This window comes from Delphinapterus leucas, chromosome 3 (genome assembly GCF_059928025.1).
Source record: "Delphinapterus leucas isolate spDelLeu-1000000601 "Yukka" chromosome 3, BTC_Dleu_Yukka2, whole genome shotgun sequence".
Classification (NCBI taxonomy): Eukaryota; Metazoa; Chordata; class Mammalia; order Artiodactyla; family Monodontidae; genus Delphinapterus; species Delphinapterus leucas.
In genome coordinates, this window is record NC_143131.1 from 37053344 (window position 1) to 37072765 (window position 19422).

At 41.9% G+C, this 19422-nt stretch overlaps 1 protein-coding gene across 1 annotated transcript in view; it reads left to right on the forward strand.

Annotated features, from left to right (window-relative positions):
- The window catches only part of GHR (growth hormone receptor), a 160690-nt gene that overhangs the window by 122017 nt on the left and 19251 nt on the right, over window positions 1-19422 (forward strand). The window contains exons 3-5 of the mRNA XM_022598269.3: window positions 3486-3615; window positions 10487-10659; window positions 14962-15140. Coding sequence (XP_022453977.2) covers window positions 3486-3615; window positions 10487-10659; window positions 14962-15140 — 482 coding nt within the window. The remainder of the gene's footprint in view (window positions 1-3485; window positions 3616-10486; window positions 10660-14961; window positions 15141-19422) is intronic.

The following is a 19422-nucleotide window of genomic DNA, read 5'->3' on the forward strand; positions in this document are numbered from 1 at the left end:
ACAAAAAAGCTATTTTTTACTAGTGCTGAGAGTTTAGACGAAATCACAAGGATTTGTGTTTTAATCCCACCTCTGCAAACAACAGCAGTATAAACACAGGCAACTCACTTAACCTCTCGGAACCCCAGTTTCACCCATGTCTAAGTGGAAATAGTACCCACCTTCTAGAACTGTTAGCAGTATTAAAGGAGATTACATAAATATTCAACATGATGTAATAATATGTAGCATGATGTATGAAACATAGTAATGATAACAAAGTAAATATGTCAGTACAATCCTTATTTTCAAAATGAAAGCTCCAAAGAGAGAATAAAAGTGAATCCCAAGGTTATGGTCAAGATTTTTGAATGCTGATCAGTGTTAACACATTAACATTTCTTCAGGATGTGGGACCACTTGAATGGAATACTCATTTCTCTAAGAATTACTTTAGGGCCAAAGGTGGCTTCTCTTGTCCATTGAAACATTCTTTTAAGAGATGTTTTTAAGAGTGTGCTACTCTGTCTGTAGGTTTAGGCTAAAAAAACACCACAAGAGAGTAGGAAGTATTTCTCCTCTAGAAATGACTGTGTGTGGCTCATCAGAGAGGACCTCAGAGTGTATGATAACCATTTATTGCCTTCATAGTGAAACACAAAACAACTTTCTACTGGGATTTTCAGATCGAATAGACAGGTGCTCATTTTAAGGTTAGGCCAGCACCTCTCAGACTTGGGAAACCTGAGCATGACTCAAAGGAACTGGACTTGAGGAAGGTTGAATGTCTTCGGCCACAGTGATAACAGCTGAAGCAGGAGGTGTCTGAGCAAGAGAGAAGCAGCAGTTGTATTACAGTTCTTCTTGCCTCCAGAAGAGAAGTTACCCACTTTCCCACACTCACTGTGACATATTCATTCGCTAAGAAAAGTGGTTTATGTCATTCTTAAACACTGCTCTGAAGTTCTGATATGTACTGAATTTGTTTATTATATCAATATATCAACAGCCTTCAGATATTTACTATGGGTAATATCTTTCCCTATCCATCCTCCAAATTAATCCATCAGCTGGGTCCTCTGCCTCAGATTCTCTCACAGTCACTCAAAGTGCCAGCGAGGGCCATGGTCTCATCCGAAGTCTGAAATGGGGAAGGATCGGCTTCCATGGTCACTTTCATGGTTGTTCCCCAGGACTCAGTTCTTGGAGGGTTGTGAGACTGAGGGCCTCAACGTCTTTCTGGTTGTGGACCAGAGGCTACCCTCCATTCTTTGCCCTGTGGTTCTCACTAACATGGCAGCTTACTTCAGCAAAACCAGCAAGAGACTAAGTCAGGTAGCAAGACAGAAGTCACAATCCTTTGTAACCTAATCACAGGTGTGACATCCCCTCAATGCTATCATATTCCATAGGTTCGAGGCAAGTTACTCAAGGGGAGGAAATATTCAAGGTTGTGGATAGGGATCCTTCAAGGAGGATTGAAGGAGGCAGGGATCCTTGGGGCCATCTGAGAGGCTGTCTGCTACAGCACCTAGCAGCACATACCCAGCCATAAAAGAAAGAAGGAAGGAAGGAGAGAAGGAGGGTGCAAGGAAGGAGAAAGAAAGGAGGAAGATAGGGAAAGGAAGGCAGGCAATGAAAGACAGACATTAAAAAAGTAGCTTTGCTGCACTGCGCCTACATCGGGATTCCTCTGTGGGCACGTATTTCATCACATTAGCACCACAACCATGAATTTCCTATTTCTTATTTAGAATGCAGGATAACATGGGGCTTTCTATATATCTGGAGTTAAAAGGAAACAGAATAAACAAGGATAGTAAGTTTAAGCAAGAGAAATGTGTTTCAAATTAATTCTTTTTAAGTTGTTTTTCCCCCAGCTAGCAAAGTTTTTTTTTTCCCTTCATGTTTCAAGTTTTCATATTAGGTTTATTATTCTTGCCATTATGTGGCAGGCTTATTGCACAGGGAATATAGGAACCTGGATGGTGTTTGCATTTGGTGTTCTCTGGTGGTTTGGGCTCCAATACCAAAATTATGTTTTGATTCTGTAGATTTTTATTAGTGGTTGTATATGTCACTTAATTATAAAAGTGAAGTTGTAAAGTACCTTGGATCTCATCTATTCCAGCCTCTCTATTGAGAAAACTGAGGTCCAAATGACTTGAGAAGTTCAAGGCTAAATAGTATCAGAACTGAGACTACATCACAAATCTCTCAATTGGAAATCTGGTGTATTTCCTCTTCTCACGTTCTGTTCAAAAAAACAGTCAGAATGTGCAATCCTCCCCTCAACCCTGCAGGCGTTAAAACATGTTAGTTGTGGTTTAAATGTGGTTTATTTAGCACTGATTTTCTGGAAGGATCTAAAAGATAATACTTCCAGTGCTTCAGCTAATAGAAAAAGGAACTTTTCCAGGAACTCTACTGTATAATAGTTGCTTGCCTAAAGAAACATACACCTTTTTCATTTTTAATAGATTACACAGGCTCCAGTGCTTCAGTGCTCTGAGTGGGTTCATAAACATTGACCACAGTCTCCAAAATGGCCATGGAAGTCAGAAGAATAATGAAAATTGATATACAAAAATGAGTTTTACCTCAGACCCGCTGCACATTCATAGCTGCAGTTTTCATAGATGCAGAGGAGCTTGGCTAATATCCTAACACACAGGAGTCTTTCTCCACTTCCCAAATTAGCATTGACACGTATATATATGCACAAGTTGTTGAAAGTAGGTATCTATTTAATGATACCTGTTTAATGAGTTTACTGGCTGAATCTTTTAAAAGACTGCAAACATTAGTGACTTTATCAAACATCTGTAAAAAGAGAAAAGCCTCTGTGGTTCTCTGGGGCCCAACTGGTGCCAACACAGCCATCCATGGTGGGCAGCTGCCACCATGCACATTGCTGGGCACACTTCAGGTGCCTGCCTAGGTTTCTCAGAAGTCAGGTGAGGACCCTCAGCCCATGGGCAGGTGCAGCCTAGAAGTTCAGTGGCATTAACACCTCCAGGGCAGCCCTCAACCGATGGGAGTTGGTGGATAAACGCCCTGGGCTCCCATCATTGTCGAGGACACAGGGAAGGCACACTTTTCACAGCTTCTCAGAGGGACCTCAGTGGGGTTGGACCCCTGTCAGCCACTATGGGCACGAGCCGAAGAGCAGACACTTTGTTAGCTGTTTTCCCTTCCCTACGTCCCTCTTTCCCTTTCCTGGGGTCACCCTCCAAATAAACTACCTGTGCCCAAATCCTCATCTCTAGCTCTGGTTTCTTAAACAGGCCCCAAGAAATAATGTCGGAAATAAAGACAAAATGGTTTGTCCCTGGAATCGGGACTGACAGAGAAATCACTGGCAGCCAGCAGTTCTGTAGCTGTGACCCAAGGAAACAGCATTTCTAGAAGAAGTGCTTGTTCTTGACCGCTTTAAGTATGTGTTTCATTAGGACCATCTGTTACCCTCCCGATATCATGCCTTGCCTTTTCTTTTTATTCTGCAGATTCTTCCGGGAAGCCTAAATTCACCAAGTGCCGTTCACCTGAACTAGAGACTTTTTCATGCCACTGGACAGATGGGGTTCATCACGGTTTACAGAGCCCAGGATCCATACAGCTGTTCTATATCAGAAGGTGCAGGCTTCATGCCATTCTGACTTTTCTCTTCTACAGATTTTCTCATTAAAACGTATTGAGTGACATGCAGTGGTAGGAACGGAAATAACCTATTTTGATGACCTAAATGCATTCACCCATTCATTTATTCAAAGATATTAATTAAGCCCTTACTCTATGTTGGGTACTGTTTTAGGCCCTGGAGATACAGTAGTGATTACAAAAAGATAAAGTCCCTGGTCTCATGGAGATTTGTTTCCAGTGGGGGAAGACAGACAAAAAAAAATTTTAATTAAAAAATTAAATGTCAGCTGGCAACATGGTTAAGAAAAGTAAAGCCAGAAAGAGTGTTAGCACTGTGTAAATATATGCATGTGCTTGAGAGTGTCTGAGGATGAGTGTGTGAAGGTATGAGTGAGCATGTTTGTGAGTGCAAGAATGTGTGTGAGTGTGTAAAAGTGGGTACAAGTGTGACTGCATGAATGTGGGAAGGTGGGTGAGTATGCACGTGTGAATATGTGTGAGAGTGTGGGGGGGGTGGTTGTGCATGAGTGTCTGTATGTGTAAATGTGCGTGAGCATATGGGGGAGTGAACAAAGTGAGTGTGCATGAGTGTGTGTGTATGTCAGGAGCTCGGGTGACATCTTAAATGAGGAGGTCATCGGAGGCCTCTCTGTGGTGCATTATAGCGGAGACGTAAATGAGGTGAGAGAGGCCATGTGAGTATCTGGGAAAGACTGTCCAGACAGAGGAAATTGCAAGTGCAAAAGCCCTGAGGCCGATGTGGCAGGTAGGAAGAAAGCAGGAGGCCGGATGGTACAAGGTGGAAGACAGGGAGAGTAATGGGGGAGAAGTCAGAGGGGGTTAGCAGGGCCAAACTGAGACGAGCCTTGCAGGCCATGGCACAGCCTACTTTCTCTGTGGTGGGAAGCCATAGGGGTTTTTTTAAAGATGTGTGTTTTAAAAGACTGGTTCCTATGTAGAAAATAGACTGTGTCCCAGTTAAATTAGTTTCATTCAGTGAGGGACTGTGATACTTCTCTCTTCCATTTTTACTGATGGTCCTGTAAAATAACGGGAAGAGTGAAACAAAGATCTTCCAACATGATCACCACCCGAGTCGTTTATTTCTTACTCCTCCTCACCTGGCACGATTTCCATTTCTGTTTACTCTCATGTTGTACCTTTTTGCTTTTAAAATTTTAGGCTCAAACACTCTATCATCTCCTCTTTTCCACCCAACCCCCAGGGAAGGCCTAAGCCAAGATGCAAGATTAGTGGAGACCCCTGATCTGGTGGTGGTCATCTGTCCAAGGACGGTGCTTTCAGTCCCCCAGAGGAGCGGGGAAAGGAAAGGTAGAGGCAGCAGGCAGTTAAGGGCATGAGCTCAGGGCCAACCATCTCGCATTTCAGCCTGGCTCCAGCCCTCGCTCACAGAGTGATGCTGGGCAGATTAGTCAGTCTGTCAACAATTCAGCCGCCTCATTTGCAAAATGGAGATAATAGACCTTTTGCCACATGGCTTCTTGTGAGGGTTCTATTCACTAATCCATGAAAAACACTTATCACTGTGCTTGGTGACAAGCATAGTAAGTACTGAATAAATGGTAGCTGCTATTCTTATTATTGGTAGCGGGATAATAATTTAAAATAATATAGAATTCTAATTGCTGGACTACAAAAGTGATTTTTGATTCTTTACTGCTTATGACTATTGATGTGCTATAAGACCATTTTTAATGCAGAGCTGGATGCTTAATTTGCAAATAAATACTTTGAATTAGCAACTAGGACTGGCCTTAGTCACCTTCCAGGTGTGTGAGAGGTCTCTCAGATGTACCCCAAAGGGCACACAGAGATGAGACGGTTGGGCACCAAATGCACATTTTTTCCCAGCAAGGCTGATACTGCAGAGAGGTAGGGGCCGGTTGACAAAGCTGATTTGTATACATACATTTGGACAGGAAGCTAAAATGTCTGGTAACACTTTTGAAAGGAAGCTAAAATGTCTGGTAACACTTTTGAATATCCTCTGAAATTATTGTTAAATGAAGAGAGATTTAGTAGGTTCAGTTTTCATACTTTTGCTTTAGCAGCTTAGAGCTCAATCAAAACAAAACAAGTTATTCATACTGGCACAACTAACTAAAATAAAGAGAGAAATAGCAGTTGGGCCCACTTTATGAAAACAGATTTTCACCACCCTAATATTCACCAAATTTGAACCTGAGTAAAAAGATCCAAAAGGATGCAGCCTTCACCAATATATATTTGTCCCTTACCCTCATCCATCAGGGCCACATACCTTTGTCTCCAGGCCTTCTCAGCACAGCCCAGGCTTTTCAGCATCCCTAGTCCAAACCCAGCCCTGTGCCAGTAGAGATGCTACTAAAAGTGTGATGAGGTGGGGGAAAGTCTTGGATCTATTCAGAAAGGCGTCATCAATTATTGTCCTAGTAGAGTTTGGGATCCCAGGGGAAGAAATTGCCACATCCTCAAACCCCCTAAGTACCACCTCATAATTAGGGCCTACCAAACTGGCAAAATCAGTGTTTTGTGTTTTCTCTATAAGCATTTAACTATTTTGAATATCTTAGCCAAAATAACATGAGCGCCCAGCCTGGTTTCTCTGGGCCTACCAAACTGGCAAAATCAGTGTTTTGTGTTTTCTCTATAAGCATTTAACTATTTTGAATATCTTAGCCAAAATAACATGAGCGCCCAGCCTGGTTTCTCTGGAAAGGGGAGAATTAAGGGAATTAGGAGTATCAGGAATATACATTATCAGGACTGCACCAATTAAGAGTACAAATGTGTTGCCTTCATGTTACCCACTTACACAAAGCAGAAAATACAAATGCATTTTCTGACTCTTGTCATTGTTTCTTAGAATTCAGTTCCCAGGCAACTCCTGGGACTATAGAATCATGACTCCCCATCCCTGATACAGAGATGAAACTGTGACATGATGTCATCCAGAGCCAGAGCACTGGAGGCGGGGAGGAGAAGGAGGGGGCTGATGCACTCCCGGCCTGGCTAAAGCACAAGGGAATCTAAACACGTCAGGCCCAGAGCACGGACCCAGAAGCAGCTGCAGGCTTGGCTGGCTCTGCTCCTGGCCAGGTGAGCTGGGGGAAGAGGCAGCCAATTCAGAACAGTCTGTGCCACCCTGCGATGGAGACCGTGCCCGATTCAGCCTCTGAGCTTGGAGGGGACTCAGCAAGAATGCAAATCACAGGCCTGGCAAAAAGAGGAGCCTGTCAGCATGCTCTGCTCTCAGCCTTTTGCCTGCAGATGCCTTGTTTTCAAAGAAGTGGGCATGTGAAGACTCAGTCTCAAAGATTCTCTCTCCCCCAACCCCACCAAACCCCCTCCCCAAATTACCCCGGCTTTTGAAAAGAAAGTTTCTTTTCCATGCAAGGTGGTGGGGGAAATTAGAAAGGAGAAAGAGCAGTTTTACTCTCTTTTCTTTTTTTAAGGAATATGTTAAATTTTAAGCCTAAAACGCATGATCTGGAGATAATGAAAACAGTTGCCCTTAGAACATAAATGATGTTGTATTTTTTTTTTATTTCTCTTCCAGTTGGTTACCTTTAAGTGGAAAGCATTTCTTCTGCTCTTTATTCTGATTTTTATTGATAGGCTCTTGCTATAGTTCTCACCGGTATGTCACAAGCCAGTCTGGGAGCAAACCTAGAGCACTTAAGTGTAGGGAGTAGCTTCCATAAACGGGCTTTGGTCATCTGTAGAGAAATTCAACCCAGTGAAGGCAGGCAACAGAGCATCGGTTTTGTGAGTCCATTTGTTTTTTTGCGGTACGCAGGCTTCTCACTGTTGTGGCCTCTCCCGTTGCGGAGCACAGGCTCAGCGGCCATGGCTCACGGGCCCAGCCGCTCCACGGCATGTGGGATCTTCCCGGACCGGGGCACGAACCCGCATCCCCTGCATTGGCAGGCGGACTCTCAACCACTGCGCCACCAGGGAAGCCCCCATTTTTTTTTCTCTAAATTTAATAGTTTAAAAAGAAGTGTTAAATATGTATTTAAAATAAAATTCAACTTCAGTTAGTGAGGGAGGGGGTTGGGAGTTGTGTTTTGAACTAGCTCTTCCGGATCTATTGTGCTTAAGATAAGTGCTTTAAGTTGTTTGTTCCATGGAGCTAATGGGTTGGGGACAATCTAAACAGTGTTTTTCATACAGTCCCCATGGGGACCAGGGTGCTGACAAGCCAAAGTTGAGAAACTGTGTGAAATACACAGAGCTAACCTCCCTATTACAAATCCAGAACTGCTAAGCACTAGAATGTTTTAATAGTAACTTTAATACTGTCAATTATGCTAAATACATTTGATATGTCCTTTACTATTATATGGAAGCCTCACTTACTGGGCAATCTCTTAAACCATTGTCTTTACTATACTCTTATTTTGTTTGAAAGCCAAGATAAAACAAACCATACCATAGTTCAATGACCCACCTATCGATAGTTCTTTTTTATCTTTTTCCTATTCTAAACACATACAATACACACGATTCTTACTTCTACCCTCTACCCACTTAATTTTCCCATCGGAGATGAATCTCCCTCTCATCCAAGAGTATGCAGCTTTTGAGAATCTCAACCAGAAATTAAGCAACAGTTCACTGTCCATGTTAATCCCAACTTCTTTCCAACAGCTGACAAGCAGCTGTCTCAAGGACCCCCTGATGTTACACAACTTTCCTCCTAGTGCCAAACTTGGGAAACAGCTGTAAAGAAGGAAACATGTGTCTTCTCCCAGCTCTTCATCCTGCCTTCCCACAGCCTGCAGGGTCCTTGCTGTCCACTGCTGCCCAGCACCCACCCCCCTGGGGTGATGCTCACAGACCTCCACAGTGTGGCCTGCCAGCCCCAAGCGCCTCAGCCGACACAAGGTCATTCCTACCCCCTTCTCCCTCAGCCACAGATCACCTGGCTTTATGTCTCCTTGACTTATAAACCCCCTTCTCAGCCGATAGCCTAGTGAAGAGTAAGTAAATAATCAATTACCCCACCTAAGTAGCAATTCTAATTTAAGAAAGTTTTTCCCAATTATTCCATTGCCTTCTGTTCCCTCTCTTCCTTTCCCTATTGCCATCTGTTAAACTTTTACCCATCTTCAAGATTGCTAAAAACACCACCTCCACCTTGAAGCCTTCCATGAACAGCCAGAGCAATCATTCCCTCTTCTAACTCCAGTGAGTACTATGTGTAAACACTTAGCCACACTGCTTTGTAATACAGTTTCTCGGTCATTCCCCTGAGGCAGGAGTAATTCACATGAATCCCGCATAATATCTGGCACGGTGTTTTATATATAATCAATGCTTATGAAATATCAGTATACTGAATAAAGGAGACAAAAAAAGAAAGTACTTGGATGGTAATTTCTGAGTCATCTTCTAGCCTGAAGGTAGTGATCAAGTCTTATTAATCATTATAGCCACACAGTGCTAGTGCCAGCTATAATGCTTACATACTGCTTGCATTGGAGACAGCCAGTGATGGCTTGCTGAATTCAGCCATTCAGTCAGGCAAGCAGATGGGAAATGGGAGGAGAGCTGTGTCACATTGTCTCACATGTTTGCTCAGTTCCTGCTGGGATGGACTTGAGTCTGAGCGATCTTTTGATTGCTCTGCATTTTTGTTCAGGTCCCCTTAGCAGCTGATCAGGGAATATCCTTTCCCTAAACTGACGTCCTCCCACAGTGAACTTCCTGGCATCTCTTTTTTCTTTGACACACATCCTGCTGTTGTTCTAAGTCATCTGGGTAAATGATGCTTTCTGTAGACTGGGATAGAGGTGAATAACTCTATGGTAGAATTTAAATATGGAGATGTAGCTTTTCTGATTTCTTCAGTGTTCTCCATGTGTCCATCTATCCCTCATGACTTGTTTTGTTTGTTCTTATCTGATCGAAGATATAGGAAAAGATGAACTTGTTCTTTGTAGAGAAACCAAAAAAGGAACTGATAGGCAAACACATTGATTCAGTTCAGCCCATTTTTGTTTTCCTTTTTTTGATATTATAATTAAATGTCCATTGCTATTTACAAAGTGGAGAAGAAAAATGCTTTCTCAGTTTGGAGAAATTTTTTTAATTTCTGGGTTCATGGCTTTTGTCTCTTTTATGAGTAGAGGGGAAAATCCTAGGACTCCCATGTTTCTTAAAGGTTACCTGGATGTCCAGCATGTTTGAAATGTTCCCGTGGCTCTTCATGTAATTAAGGAAAAAAAATCAGGAGAATGGGAAGGAGTTCGAGGCAACAGGAAACCATCCCCCCCAAACAATGGACAGCTTTGGGGAGATGGACACAGGATGCAGCAGTTCAGAATAGGACGGTAGCCAATTGTCCACTTCAGGGCCACCCAAATCTCCATGTCACTCAGCCTGCAGAACACCATCAGTGTGCTGCCTCAGTTTCTTCCACCATAAGTTGGGGGAATACCCAGGTTTAAAGACTCAGCTATTCTCTGGGAATCTCTATAGTTTGGGGGTTGACTCTCTGCAGTATTTTAATAAAGGAACATTTTTAAACCTTCGTAAGCCTGAGAACCCTCATCGGCAGAATGGGGATAATGAAGTACCTGCCAATAAATCACTTAATTTAGGAGCTGGCTCATTATACACAGTCAATGAAGGGATGCTTTTGGTATAGGCAGAAGTACCAAATGGCCTTCTATCGGTCTACAGACACTGATCATCAATCCACAGATGTGCTACTTCTTGGAAATGGTGCCACTAAGATACTTGCTTATAACATAGTCGTGTCCCAATTTATTGAATCTGACTGCCAAGCACCTTGCTTTGGCTTAAGCTATGGCATGATTTGGGGGAACAATTCATCCTTTTTTACCCTCCATTTCAGGAGCACTCAAGAATGGACTCAAGAATGGAAAGAATGCCCCGATTATGTCTCTGCTGGAGAAAACAGCTGTTACTTTAATTCATCTTATACCTCCATTTGGATCCCCTACTGTATCAAGCTAACTAGCAATGGTGATACTGTGGATCAAAAGTGTTTCTCTGTTGAGGAAATAGGTAAATCACAGGTTTGTGTTTTATTTGACATGGCTTTAGATTAAATAAATGGGGAAGGCTGCAAAGTCCAAGTGTATGCAAATAGGAAGACTGTGTCATTGCACTCTGTAGAGGGATGGAGGTCTCCTTTACAGTGCATGAGATCAGCTGGTGAACAAGAGAGAAAGGGCAGAGGGAGCTTGGGTTGGCTCTAACATGAAAAAAATCTGGCAGTAAATGTTGTAAAGAAAAGAATAGGAGTCTTATGGAGTCTTTTCCTTGAGAAGGTCTCTAAAGCTGGATTGTATTCTTGTGTGCCGCTGCGAGGGACAAACTCAACGCATTCTTAAGATTCCTTCTCTCCTAATGATTTGGTATGATTATTATATTCTGATCTACTGAAATACATTGGCCTTGATCTCTGTCACTGCTATAATAAAGGCCTAGATTTTCTTTACCACAAGGCATAATCATTCTGGAATTTTACATTGACAGAACAGCCAAAATCAGTTTAAAGACATGTTTATAAGATCTCAAAACAAACACTGGAGGTAATTAGCTCAGTGAACGAAGTGAAAGTTCCAAGCAGCTTATCCCTTGCCCATCATGTGGACACAGGGGAAATGAAACAAAACAAACAACCATAATTGGAATATTCATGTTTATACTATAATAGTATAAACAGCTAAATAGAAAGAATCAAAGAAGGACCATGAGTAGCTGACATTGGTGCCTCAGATCTATCCACAAAGCTCATTTGTTGCTTATAGGAATTCCTTGGAGCCTCTCTCAGATGTGTTGTTCTTGTGTGTGGTTTCCCAGGCATCAGCAGACTGGAAGAGACAGAGAGAGTGTGGGTAGAAGTTGCAGATGGAAACAAGTAAATCTGATAGCCTGACTTTGAGGGAGAAGATTGAGAAAACTGTACCAAGCAGAAAAGAGAACCCAATTATACGGTTTAGAGGAACTATTCGTACATATGCCCTAACGTCAATAGATGTAGCTGTCTAGTGGCTAAATGGGTAGTAGAAAGACTACTGTGTCAAGACCCGTGTTCTAACCCTGTCCCTGCCAAGTGCCATGAGCTGGGCACTGTGCTGGGTGTGTTGGCTACAGAACGAGTAAGACGCAGTCAAGTAGGGAAATCAGGCAGGTTAACAAGTAATTGTGATACAGCACATAGGTGCCGGACTCAAGGTGTGTGGAATGCACAGCAAGCCAAGGTTGTGGCCAGAGGTGTGAATGATTGACTGGCCCTGAGGGTAGAGAAAGGGCTGCACAGAGATGGTGACTAGTTCAGTTACTTCTTAAAGCATCAGCAGGAGTTGCCAGTTATACAAGATGGACTGTGTCTTCCAACAGCGACTAAGTTCCAAAAGTGACAGACAACACAGAATGTTCACAGACTCGGGAGCAGTTTGGCAGGCCTGACTCGTTGGCCAGAAAAATCATCAATTGATCTTGTGTACCCAACAGAGGAATTTGGACTTTACCTTACTGCCCAGGGGTACATTTGAGGATGCTTAAGCAGGGAAATGACCTCAGGATATTTATTGCTAACACTTACAAAGCATTTACCATAGATCAGGTGTGATGACTGTGTGAGATAGGTTCTATTATAATCCCCATTTTACAGATGATGAAACTGATCCCCAAAGCAGGGGATCAATGACTAGCTCAAGGTCAGACAGCTGGTAGGCAGAGCTGAGATTCAAACCTAAGCAGCATAGCTCCAGAGCCCATGCTCTTAACCTCAAAGCCATACAGCATGGTACTGTTGTCTCAGGGGAATTCTTCTTGCTGCAGTGTAGAGGGTAGATTGCAATAGCACAGACTAGAGGTATGGGGATTAGAAGACTCTGTGATAATCAAGGCAAAAGATGATGACGGGCAGAGTTACCATGAAAGCAGGGAGGGAGGGAGCTGAGAGTGAGAGACAACAAAGAACCGAGGTGAACCTAGCTCTGAAGATGACAGTCACAAGCCTCAGCTTCCTCGTGTATTATGAATGTATTCTACTAGACCTCACAGGGCTCGTCTTTGGATTTAAAGTCATATATTACTTAGGCATTTGTCATTCATTCAGTTTATTCAGTCAATCGTTGAGTCTCTTCCTTAGACCAGGCAGTGTTCTAGGTGCTGGGGACAGAAAACGTCTGCCCTAGTGGGACATTTTCCCGGTGAGGGTGGAAAGAGACCATGCTGCGAAGAGAGATAACATCGGGAGGGAGAAAAGCATGCTGGAGAGGTTGCAGTGGTAGCGTTATCAGACACGGCTTCACCGAGACAGCGACACTTGAGTGAAGAAGGAAATGAGAGAACAGTCACGTGTCCACATGAGGGAAGAGGGCACAGGAAGGGTAAAGATCCTGAAGCGGGAGCATGCCTTTGCTCTCTCAAGGAACAGCATGGGGTAGCAAGGGGATACACAGAGAGCGAGGAGGTGCGTGGTCACAGACCAGATCCCAGAGGTCAGAGGGTCAAGGCTAAGGTACCCTTTAAGCCATGTGTGACTTTGGCTTTCACCTGGAGTGAGATAGGAAGCCTTTGGAAGGCTTTAAATGATGAGTGATATGACCTAACTTAAGATGACCACCATGTCCACAGTATTGAGGGCTGTGTTGAGAATAGACTGAAGGGGGACAAGGACCACAGGAAGAGACTAGTTGGGAGGCTAATGCAGCAAAAAAAAAAAAAATTGATAATGGCTAGGACCAGGTTAGAGCCATGCAGGTGATGAGAAGTGGGTGGATTTGGGGAATATCTTGCAAGTACAGCTGACAGAATGTGGGATGGTGAAAAAAAAGATGAGTCCGGGGGCTTCCCTGGTGGCGCAGTGTTTGAGAGTCCGCCTGCTGATGCAGGGGACGCGGGTTCGTGCCCCGGTCTGGGAAGATCCCACATGCCGCGGAGCGGCTGGGCCCGTGAGCCATGGCTGCTGAGCCTGCGCATCCGGAGCCTGTGCTCCGCAGCGGGAGAGGCCACAACAGTGAGAGGCCCGCGTGCCGCAAAAAAAGAAAAAAAAAAAAGAAAAAAGATGAGTCCGGGAAGAGTTGAATTTTTATCCTGAGCAACTGGAGGAATGGAGTCACCATTAACAGAACCAGGGAAGGTAGAAGAGGAGCAAGCTTCAGGCAGAAGACTAGCCTTTGAATGCATTCAGTTTCAGATGCTTTTTAAACATCTCAGGGTGTTTCTCACACCGTAATGTGTCAACTAAGGCACCTTGAAATAAGCATAAAAGTAAGGAAGAGGTTATTATTATGCTCATAACGGTGGTACTGAGCCTCTCAAAAAGGACCCAGTTCTATATCCTCTATTTAAAGTAGACAGGAAGATTTGTAAGATGCAACATGAGTAATAAGTTGGAGAAAACTTTGCATTAAAAACATTTTTATAGTTCAGTCATATAAAGGGTTAAGCTTTGGTTTTCAGAATTCATCAGTCCCCAACAAATCCAGAAAGTTGAGGTATAACTGTCATGATGTGGGTAGCTTAGCTATTTTGCAAATCCCTTCAATTTAATTTCCAAAATGTGGTCATGATTAGTCAAATTGGGACTTTCTCATTTTTTATAAAGTAGTATCCACTCCACAGTGGTCAGTAGCATGCAGTTAAGTAAAACACAGAAAACACTGATTCATTACCATTTGAGAGAGCAGTGTAATGCCTTCATTTTATATCTGAAGAAATGATCACGTGTGGCTAGGAAGACAAGCTAAGGAGTATTTACTGAGTGTTTGGAAGGATTGTGCTTCTGTAGCCGTACAGAAGTGGCAAAGACAAGAAATGAGAAAGAAAATAAGAAAGATCTTGCCCCAGGTCACATAGAGCTTGGAAGAAAAAAGACTTCTCCACCCCTAGTTCCAAAACAGCGACGTTTAAACACCATAGATCTTTCTGACTCTCTCTTCCTTCAGTTCTGAGTTAAAGTGAATTCCTTTGCCAAAATCCCAAAGTATTAATCCTGTCAGAGCCAAAAGAAGTGTAAACCATGGCAAATCTTTAAGAATAGCTATAGATCAGATTTTAAACTCAAAAAGAAGTTTTTTATAGGGGCTTTTTTTTTAAGTTAAAAACAGATCATCCTTAAGTTAAAAAATGATTCACTTTGTTGTAAAGCAGAAACTAACACACCATTGTAAACCAATTATACTCCAATAAAGGTGTTTAAAAAAAATGGTACTCTCCCATAAAGTGGGAATATTGGAAGAATTAAGAGTTTGAATAATAAAAATGTATAAAGTAACAGTCTCTTCGGAAGAAAGCATTCCACTAATACCGAGCTGTGTCTGTGTACTAATTCCCTGTTGAAATGCCCAGTGCAACCAGATCCACCCATTGGCCTCAACTGGACTTTACTGAACATCAGCTTAACAGGGATTCATGCAGATATCCAAGTGAGATGGGAACCACCACCAAATGCAGATGTTCAGAAGGGATGGATAGTCCTGGAGTATGAACTGCAATACAAAGAAGTAAATGAGACCCAGTGGAAAATGGTAAGATATCATTACATCTCACATTTAAAAATCCTTCGACTTTTCTTCTTTTTAGTTTAACAACCCCCTCTCATTTATAGACTTCCTTTTGACTTAATACCACATGCCCATGTTATATGCTCTCTAATTTCTTATTTGAGAAAACTGGATATAATCAGTAAAATATCATCTTGGAATTCTTTAAGACAGCAAATGCGTACATGGAGTTTTATACAGAAACCTATGGAAGGAAAGGAAAACTATATTTCCCCAGTCATCATTGGTATCCAGTTCAACTTCAGAACAATATCGTGCACTCTAGCCAGTTAGCTGCCTTTGAGGGTGTGGCTAAACATGGGAAGGGTTATGATCAAGGTCAACAGTGAGCTGTGGCTAAATATTCTCCCATGATTTTACTTGCTACTTTTCACCAGACCCCCATTAAAATAAGTTCTTGAGTGACTCCAGGAGGGAAACAGAGGGGGAGGGAATCGATCCCCTAGAGGTTTCAGAAGGATGTTTTGTTACATACCTCAAGGGAGAATCAAGCTAAGAGGTTTTTACGTAAGCAAGTGGCATGGTACTGGTTGACCTCTGAACCCCACACTTCCTTGCCAAGTGTATGGGAACTGGGCACTTCGATAAAGTCCACATGGCACACAACAAGAAGAAACCAGGATTATCGTGCTGCTCCCAATGTAACCAATTCTAAATCAGTCTAGCCACAGCCACAGGCCTGGCCAAGCCAAGTGGTTTCTGGCTGGTCACCAGGTCGTGCCCAGCAGCCCGGCACAGCCTCACTCCCAGAATTTTGAGACACCGGGCCCTGTCCATTCCGTGAACTGCTGAGGAAGAAGCCAGTTTTGTCATTAGAGGAAAGTTAAGTTTAGAGCAGCTGTGCACAGTTAAATATTGGGCTTCAAGGTTCTGTTTGCAGAATCATTTTAATTTAGATATCTGTTCCATGACTTGGTGCAGAAAAGCTTGGCTGGATGCTGAGTCAAACAAGGCTTTCTAAATTCAAGCTTCACTCAAACATTTGTTCAGCAACCAGGTATTGAAATAACTACCGTGCACGAGGCACGGTGCTAGGCACCCCAGGGCAGCAGTTCCCAAAGTGTAAACTTTGGACCCCTGAGGGTCCCTGGGACCCTTTCAGGGAGTCCACAAGCTCAAGACTATTTTCATAATAATACTAGAATGTTCTTTCCTTTTTTCACTGTGTCGAGATTTACACAGATGGTACAAACGCAATGGTGGAAACACTGCTGCTGCCTGAGCACAAATCAAGGCAGTAACTCCAAATCGTACTGACAGTCACTGTATTCTTCACCACCGTGCACTCACAGTTAAGAAGCGGTGAGCAGGGCTGGGGGGAGGTGGTTTCACATAAGAATGTTCTCAATGAAGCTGCATGCATATATTATTTTATTAAATCACGACTTCTGAGTATGTAGCTTTTTAATCTTCTGTGTGACACATGGGAAGTACACATAAAGCACTGCAGCTACATACTGAGGTGTGGTTGGTTATCTTGAGAAAAGGCATTTAAACACCTGAGTTGCCTGCTAGAACTAGCTGCGTTTTGCTTGGAATACCATTTTTACTTTGAAAGAATAACTGATAAACAGCTGGATGGCTTTTCATATTTGAGTTGGCAAATACTTGGCAACATTTCTTGAAAAAGTGAACTTAACACTTAAGAAAAACAATTGACAGTATTTGTTGCCAAGGAGAAAATTTGAGCTTTCAAGGTTAAATTCGAATTTTGGAAAACTTGCCATCTGCAGCTGTGAGCTTGATAGCTTCCCCAACCTTTGAAGATCTCCTAATGAGATCAACGGTGATATAAGCAAAAGTGAGGCTTTTTTAAAATATTGTATAGTGAAATGTGTGAACATTTAGAAAATCTGCATAACTCAGTGAACAGTATTTTCCAAATGACCAGTACGTACTGTAACCAAAACCACACATGGGGAAATGATCCATTCAAAGTACTAGATGGAATGGTGGATTTTAATATAATGAAGTATGAAAGATTCATTGATAGAGTTTCAGATTCCACATTGCAACTAACCTTTAAGAAAATACCACTTACTGAGTTTTCTTGTTGGTGTTAAAGAAGAATATATACAATCATCTGAAAAGAGTATTAAAATATCTCTTCCATTTCCTAACTATATATCTGTGAGACCAAGTTTTATTTATGCACCTCAACCAAAACAACACATCCTAGCAGTTTTAATTCAGAGACAGTTGTAAAAATACAACCATTAAGCCAGATATTAAAGAGATTAGCAAAAATGTAAATCAATGTCATTTTTCTCACTATAATTTTATTCTTTCAGAAAGTACAATAATTTTTATAAAAATGTTAACATAAAATCTGTTATTTTAATTTTGAATTTAGTATTTTTAAAATTCTCATTTTCAGTTTCTAGTATGGTAAATAGTGAAAGGTATAACCCAAAAAACCCAAAATCTTTAGGATTCTCAATCATTTTTAAGAGTGTGGAGGAGACCTGAAACAAAAAAAGTTTGACAACCTAGAAAAAGCAAAGATGTAAATCAGAACATTAGCACACAAACTGAGTGCTAATAGTTTGAACACAGAAAGTCCATGGCCTGTAGTTCTGTCCCAGCTGAGGCACTGATAGGAATCACACACCCTGAGCCAGATGCGTGGGAGCATGGGACTCGGTCGACCATTCAGGGCTGCATCCCAACTTGGCTTTGCGGCACTTTTCACTGCACCCCTGCTAAATCTCATCAGGTAAGTCCAAAGGGGTCAATTAACTTTTACTTTACTTACCTTTTATAAATGAAGTTACAAATTCATGATATTTATAAGTTTGGTAATTTGCAAGGTATCTCAGAATTGTCATGAGTATCAAGGGCCCATCTATAGAATTGACCTCTCTTGAAGAACTTACATTCTACTTGGTTATGAGAACAAGAGGCATAAGCATAAAAAGAAGAGAGGGTTGTAAGTCAAGGGGGAAAAGGCTAATGTTTGTTGCTTGTATCAGGAATTCACGTTACATTTGACAATTTTGAATTTGGCATTACTATGCCCATTTTTAATTTATTAAACACATTTTGAATATAAAAGTAATTCTAATGACCATGTAGTTGCTTACAACTATTTACCTGCTAAACCAAGTTAAGAATTTGTTTGGTTTTTTTTTTTTTTTTTAAGACTTAATGGGTGGCGTAGAATTATCCACAATGTGTTGGCCATCTCTTGAGTACCCACTATATACCTGGTATTGTGCTGGGCTTTGGAAATGTAAAGAAAATGAAGGCATCGTTTGCCCCCAGGGAATTTGCAGTATAATATAGAAATTAGAGCAATGAATTAAAAGAAGTAATATGTGTACTACCTGGCAGGATGGAGTAGGGATAATTGCCAGAAGAGGCTTCTTAGAATATCAGCAGTACTTGCACTGAGAATTAGCCAAGAATAGGCTTTGCCTCATAGGAAGGTGGCAGGGAGCAGGGCGGGTATTAGGAGCCCTGTGAGCAAATTTGAGTTTGGTGTGGCTGGTGTGGAAGGGTGAGGGAAGATGGAGAGGGGGCTATGGGTCGAATGGCCGAGGGTCCCTTTTTGGTTTTGTTATTAATGAAATCTGTAAAGAAATAGTACTGGTGACAGTGACAGAGAAATGAGGGCTTCAAGAATGGAAACACAGGCTTTTTAAAATAGTTTAAGAAAAATAATAAAATGAATTTAATATTCAGAAGCATTTTAGGTATACAAATATTCCATATATTAAGCATCTATAAAAGATGCAAACTAACCATTCTGTGTACATAGGAGAAAAAAAGAGGTACTTTGTGAGTAGAAACTAACTGAGGTGAAGGGAAATTTGTTTTAGAAGTTGAAGGCCCAGGCTCTGACTTAATAAATTATGAGAATCTTATTTATGTGATAAAACCCATGCTGTTGAAGAAGAGAATGTTCCTAATTTTCTGTAAACAGGAACAAGATGTTCTACCCCAAAACACAAGAAAACCACATATTGTGTACCTGCTTTGAATATGTGACTTGGAGGAAAACACCATCATTAGTTGTGTCTAACCTCTTTGATAGCAACATGTCTTAAAAGTCTAATAGCCTCACCTACCCTTCCCTGGGAAGGTAAAGGAACATCCTGGCCTTCAGGATTGTGGAATCCTGTTGGTTGTTACCAAAGGCCTCCAGTGACTTTTCTTCACAAATTTTGAATAGCAAACTATTTTGAGGTGGCTTTAAGCCTTCTAGAGCAAGCTGATAGAATTGTTTGAAAGTTTAATTAAGACA